Source organism: Euphorbia lathyris, chromosome 6 (genome assembly GCF_963576675.1).
Source record: "Euphorbia lathyris chromosome 6, ddEupLath1.1, whole genome shotgun sequence".
Lineage (NCBI taxonomy): Eukaryota > Viridiplantae > Streptophyta > Magnoliopsida > Malpighiales > Euphorbiaceae > Euphorbia > Euphorbia lathyris.
This window is the reverse complement of record NC_088915.1, coordinates 72385324-72391144: the sequence shown is the minus strand read 5'-3', so window position 1 is coordinate 72391144 and position 5821 is coordinate 72385324. Positions and strand designations below refer to the sequence as shown.

The 5821-nt window shown below is 30.6% G+C and overlaps 1 protein-coding gene across 3 annotated transcripts; it reads left to right on the top strand.

Annotated features, from left to right (window-relative positions):
* The first annotated feature begins 1083 nt into the window (after window positions 1-1083).
* Window positions 1084-4965, top strand: LOC136233295 (B3 domain-containing transcription factor VRN1-like). 3 transcript variants are annotated; one of them, XM_066022917.1, is made up of 6 exons: window positions 1084-1381; window positions 2571-2685; window positions 2767-3131; window positions 3186-3199; window positions 3289-3440; window positions 3671-4965. In XM_066022917.1, exons 2-6 carry the CDS (start codon window positions 2590-2592, stop codon window positions 3953-3955), a joined length of 912 nt encoding a protein of 303 aa, XP_065878989.1. In that variant the 5' UTR covers window positions 1084-1381; window positions 2571-2589; the 3' UTR covers window positions 3956-4965. The 3 variants fall into 3 exon arrangements, with proteins under 3 accessions (XP_065878989.1, XP_065878988.1, XP_065878987.1); XM_066022916.1 differs by adding an exon at window positions 1488-1539 and having other exon boundaries at window positions 1085-1381; window positions 2767-3199; XM_066022915.1 differs by having other exon boundaries at window positions 1085-1381; window positions 2767-3199.
* The last annotated feature ends 856 nt before the right edge of the window (window positions 4966-5821 follow it).

Sequence of the window (5821 nt, the reverse complement as noted above, 5' to 3'; positions counted from 1 at the left end):
TTAGTGGAAGCCAGCTAAACAAATTCTGTAATTTACCAATTTTTCTTTTTCTTTTTTGTTTTTATTGAGTGAATCAATGAATATTTACCATCTTTTCTGTTGTTTTCCATGTGAAACATTTTACAAGAATTATACTAAAAATATACTGATGGTACACTTAATATACTGATGGTATAATATACATAATACACTATACATTTTATTAGTGACAAATTTATAGTTAATTAATTCAATTTTTACAATTATGTTTTCCTTTTTATTATTTGTTAACTGATATTTATTTAAACCGAATACTGCATTTAATTAATTAGAATTTCTTTTTTACTAAAGTTTTTAATTGATATTAAGAAATGTATATATATATAAGTACTTAAAAATAAGCTAAAGAGATAATAAAAATGAGTGAAAGAGATAATAAATAATATTATTTGTTTAATGTTTGTTATTGTTAGTAGTGGTTAATTGTTCGGCTATTTGTTTTTCCAATAATTGTTATTTTTCAATTCTAACCAAATATTCATAAATCTATAGATTGAAGTAAAATTAAAGAAAAACTAAAAAAAAAACACATAGATACTAAATATGTCCTAATTTTGAAAAGGGTGTTTTCAACTCGACGTCTGGAAATATCTCAAAATTATAGACAATGCCCTTACGAAATGATTTACATATAATTTTTTTACGGAATAACTGAATTTGGAAACTACAAAAAGCGCAAATGATTATATAGAAGTCACATAGAGGAAAATAAATAGTATTCCATTTTAGAACTTTACACTTTTTAACAAAAAAACCACTATGAACGATTGATAATTATTTATGACATTTGACTCCCATTTAAATAAGTAATTTCATCCGCTCTCTATCGTGTTTTTGTTATTCTTATTTTACCCTTTAAATAACATCGCTTCTTCTGTTCCATCCTTTTAAAAAAGAAAGAAAATTTCATCATTCTCTCATTTTTCTTTCATTTTTCTGCATCTCCCTCTTCCCTTTATCTTTTTTTATCTGTGCCTAGCTTTAAGTAATTTCCACATTCAAATTTATAATTATATAGCCCTTTGTTTTACATGATTAATTTCAGGACCGTTCTAAACATAATAACCATGTTACGATACTTTTTTTCCTCTATTTTCTCCCAAAAATCAATTAATTGTATTAGTCAAATATAAAAGGACTCAAAAAATAAAAAGGATCCTTTTAAGTCTTTCTGAAGTCTTTGCCCTTTCAACTCCAAACATTTTAGGTTATACTTGGACATCAAAATACTCACAATTTCTTTTCAATCTTGACACCGCTTCCTCTCATACATATTGTGATGTTCAATTCCTTGACTTCCTCTCAAACTGCTCCCAATTTCAACTGATTCATATCAAAGGAGGTAATTGCGATTGATGTTCTTACTTTCTGGATTTGTCTTTATTTTGGATTTCCTTTTCCCGGTACAGAAATCACAAATGATGAATTGAGTTTGAATTTATGACTAGGGAAAAAGAAATATTTGCAGTCGCCAAACAGATGAAATAGTTTATGAATAAGGTGAATCAATCTCCCTTTTTTAGGACTTTATAGGATTTAATAGTTGGAGGAAAAGTATGTTTTCCTGTTTGATATGATGTTATGGTCTTGCTTTGTTATACAATGTCAACCTCTGATGTTTATTGGTTTATGGCTGTGCTTCCTTTTCTTCGGCCTTCTCAATGGTTACAAAAGGGATGCTCTTTAAGAAACATTCTCAGATTCTTGTACATTTTAGATCTGCTACTCTTATTGAGAATATTATAGTTAGAAGAAAATTATAGTTTGTGGTTTACCAGAGCATAGGTGCAGAGGCAGTGTTCTTGTATGAATAGAGTTTTTGGTCAGTCCTATGTTTCTGGTGTATGTTATTGTGATATAATTTGGTTCCTTGTTGTTACAACATTTTGACACAAGTATTATTTACACCATATATAATTATGTGAAATATATAGATAAGACAACAGGTTTATAGCACAATAACTCATTTGGATACTCTTATTGAGACAAATGCTATTGTTGGTATGTGGTTATCTAGTTTTGGACTTGAGTTCTTGAATGATTAGCATATGAGCTGCAACATACCTACCCCATATGTAGATGTTTATAAAATCTCTCATGACTGTTGCATCATGATATTAAAAAATGCTTGTTGAGTCTAAGGTATTTAAGTTAGAAAAGTTTTTTTCTTTTGTGATTAAATTTTTTATGCAGCATATTGTATCTTGGTGTATTAGGCTCTATGTGATCTTTCACGTAATAATATATAATATTGATATCTAACTTTCATTGAAAAAATTAGGATATGAAATGTTTGAGTTTGTGTGCCTGTTTCAGTCTTGTTAGATTAATGTTTGAGTTAGTTTGTACGTTTAAGACCTTGGTTTTGTCACATTCCTTTGCTGTTATCATATATTATCAAATAAAATGATTGTTTTAAAATTACCAGCAAATGAAATGATATGATATTATATTTTCTCTAGTAAAATACTCTTCAGGTGAAGTACTAGTTCAACAATGGCTTCTTACTCTAAAAATAAAATACTCTTCAGGTGAAGTACTAGTTCAACAATGGCTTCTTGCTCTAAAAACAACAATCTGTTTAAAGAAGATCAAAGACCTCATTTTTTCAAGTTTATTCTTGCTGATTCCGTGCATGAACATAAGGTGGTTAGCATTTAATTATCTTATATATTCGTTCTTCTTCTCACTTTAGTCATTCCATATTAATCATATAAAAATAAATAGGAAATTCCAAGAAAATTTGTGAAACGTTTTGGAGGCTATCTTTCAAGTCCAATAATCTTGAAGGCACCTTCTGGTCAAAAATGGAAAGTTGATATTGCGAAAAGTGAGGGCGCGTTTTGGCTGCAAAATGGATGGAAAGAGTTCGCTGAATTTTACTCACTCGATCATGGATATCTTGTAGTATTTGAATATGATAAGAGTGCCGCTGAATTCAATGTCATCATATTAGACAACACTGCCACAGAGATAGAATATCCTTTTACTTTGGGAGCTAATGTTGACGAACAACAATTTCAAGAGAGAAAAATTGAAGTTGTTGAATCAGAAAGTGATGTTCCTGCTGAAATCTTGCCATCAAATGCTAATCTTGATGAACAATTCGAAAAACCTCAGGATTTTGCAACAACATTTAACACAAAGGATCAAGCTGAAGGTATGTTATTTCCATTCTTATAACTAGAAGGTTACGCCATATTTCTAAATACTTATTCGATTAATGATTGTCCTTGTTTGTCAAACCAGTGATACAAAGGGAAAATAAGACTTCTTCAACAAACAAAAAACTGATAAAGGAAGAAAAAAAGAAGGCTGTTGAAAAAGCACTGTCCAATTTCCAACCGGAAAATCCTTCATTCACGATTATAATACAGCCATCCTATGTTGATAGTTTCTTGGTAAACATCAATTCTTCAAATTGTCAAACCATTTTAAAATCACATATTTCATTAATCTCATCATTTTATTCTTTCATATTTATGTATAAATTGGTCCACTTGAACAACTTGGAATAACATTAAGCTAACAATTATTTTAAAAACAAATATAAAATAAAAAACAGGATGGACTTTTGCACAACAAACAAACATGAAAATTTTATCATTGTTATCATTTGTGTTTTGTGCAGGTTATACCAAGTAGGTTTGCCAAGAAATATATCAACAAAGAGGTGGCAAATATAATTCTGAATTCTGTGGACCAAAGAACTTGGTCAGTTGACTATGTGGAGATAAAAATAGGTGGACTTAAAGTAGCTAGGCTATGTCGTGGTTGGACGAAATTTGTAGAAGATAATCATTTGAAAGTTGGCGATGTTTGTATCTTCGAATTGATTAATCACAATGCAACCACCACATTTAAAGTTGTAATTTCCAGAGAAAATCAAGATGCAAAAACCGTTTGCCAGTGTTAGCTGCATAATAATTTCTAGAACAAGGGTTATAGAAAGGAGGAAGTTTACTGAGAGATTCATAAAGCCTTTAAAAATCTCAATTAATCACCACCACAGGTGCCGCGGCTACCTCCCTGCTTGTTGGAGTTTAAAGTTGATGATTATGAAGCCGTTCGTGATTGGCTTGCCCTTTGCGTTCTTTTCTTGAAGCATCTTTGTTTTGTATTAGTTGTTCTTAATTTCTTCTATATTTTGCTTCTTACAATATAGCTGCATTGCTTACTTTTATGGTTGACTTTGATTTAATTTTTGACTCTGGCAAGCCTCCATAGGCTAATTTGTAACAGGCATTTTGGCTGTTTTTAATGATTAGCTTTATTAACATTTGGAGCCATGTTAGCCATTGGAGGTTTATAAAGAGGCTTATATCCTGAAATGCAAACTGACACTAGATTTAGCTACTTTGTATGTCTTCCAAGCATAGAACATGTAATGTCTACATCTTTATGGTTTCATTAGAACATTATAGTTATGTTGAGTGATTATGTCTACAACTTTATCAGTTAAATTGGTAGAGATTCTGTGTCCAGGTACCCTAAGAGCTCTATGAAGCAGAGACAGTGGAGCTGGTGACATATTATGCAAAATATATGACTTGCAATTTGACAACTGTTCTTATCTTGCTGCTGCTACTTCTCTCAGCAGGTAAAATAGAATGGAGTTATGGCTTATTCTTATACTGTTTCATTATCGTTCTAGCATCCATTTTCTTTTTCAAAATGCATTTCTTGAATACTTTCATACTTCACAAGTAGAAAGGATATTTTTACAGTTCATAGATAGTCACATTAGACCTATAAAATTTCCCATTCAACTATAACAAGTTGTAATTTCAGATGCAAGTGAAATGGGCCACATATTATTTACCCAGTTTGATATTTGGAGCTAAAGGTCTCATTAGGTAGGCTCGATAAGTGTGATAATAATTGATGGAGAGGCCGAGTGTGACAAATTAAAAATTAGGAGTTGATTTAAATGCATTACAATTGTCACAACTAGTCATAGTTAGCCATAAACTTTATGGATTATAATAATAAACTAGTCAGTCGTTGTGCTATTCCCTATGGTTTACCTAATAGACTAGTCAGTCCTTAAACTTATATTTTTCGATTGCCTTCTTTTTCTGAAACTTTACTATCATTGGTATAGAAAACACTAAAAGCAAATCATGCTCATATTCCATTTAATCAACTTGGACAAATGATGTGTGTATCTAGCAGGTTCCGGAATAGTTGTGAGATGCTTTAATCCTAAAATAATCTATCTCAATGAAGCTGAAGTTTTGAGATGCATTTTTATTGTTCTTCTGTTTGTAGTCGTATTTGACTGACAAAGGAAATTTAAACTGCACCATTTTAGCATAGTATCATATACTATATAACGTCCGAAGCTAGACTTTAGAGGAGTAATATGTTGTCGTGCTGCAGTATTGACTGATTTTGTTGCTAATTTGGAGATTCAAGACTACAACTATTATTATGCTTTATAACTGATACATTGATACATATTTGTGAATTCTTAAAAAATACCTCATGTTCCTATTTAATATATTAATACACGTTATAGAAGTAGGTGAAGCCTAATGAATGTTAAGTAAGGTTAATTATATTAGTTGTGAATTCTTCATCTATTCTCCAATCATATCCGCATAATTTTATGTAACAGCTTAGCAGTGTAATCAATTTATGGAAAAATGAGGGCCACCGTCTTATTAAGATGCTACTAAACTAATTAATACCTTAATAAAAAAGGGTATTTTTGTCGTTTAAAAAAACTATAACTGAGAGTCACGATGTCATTAAGATGCTACAAATCCATAAAACACCG

Coding starts and splice junctions, on each gene's coding strand:
- LOC136233295 (XM_066022915.1), top strand. CDS start 2,590: ATGGCTTCTTGCTCTAAAAACAACAATCTGTTTAAAGAAGATCAAAGA. Junction 2,686..2,766: donor ATTCCGTGCATGAACATAAG/GTGGTTAGCATT, acceptor AAAAATAAATAG/GAAATTCCAAGAAAATTTGT. Junction 3,441..3,670: donor CCTATGTTGATAGTTTCTTG/GTAAACATCAAT, acceptor TGTTTTGTGCAG/GTTATACCAAGTAGGTTTGC.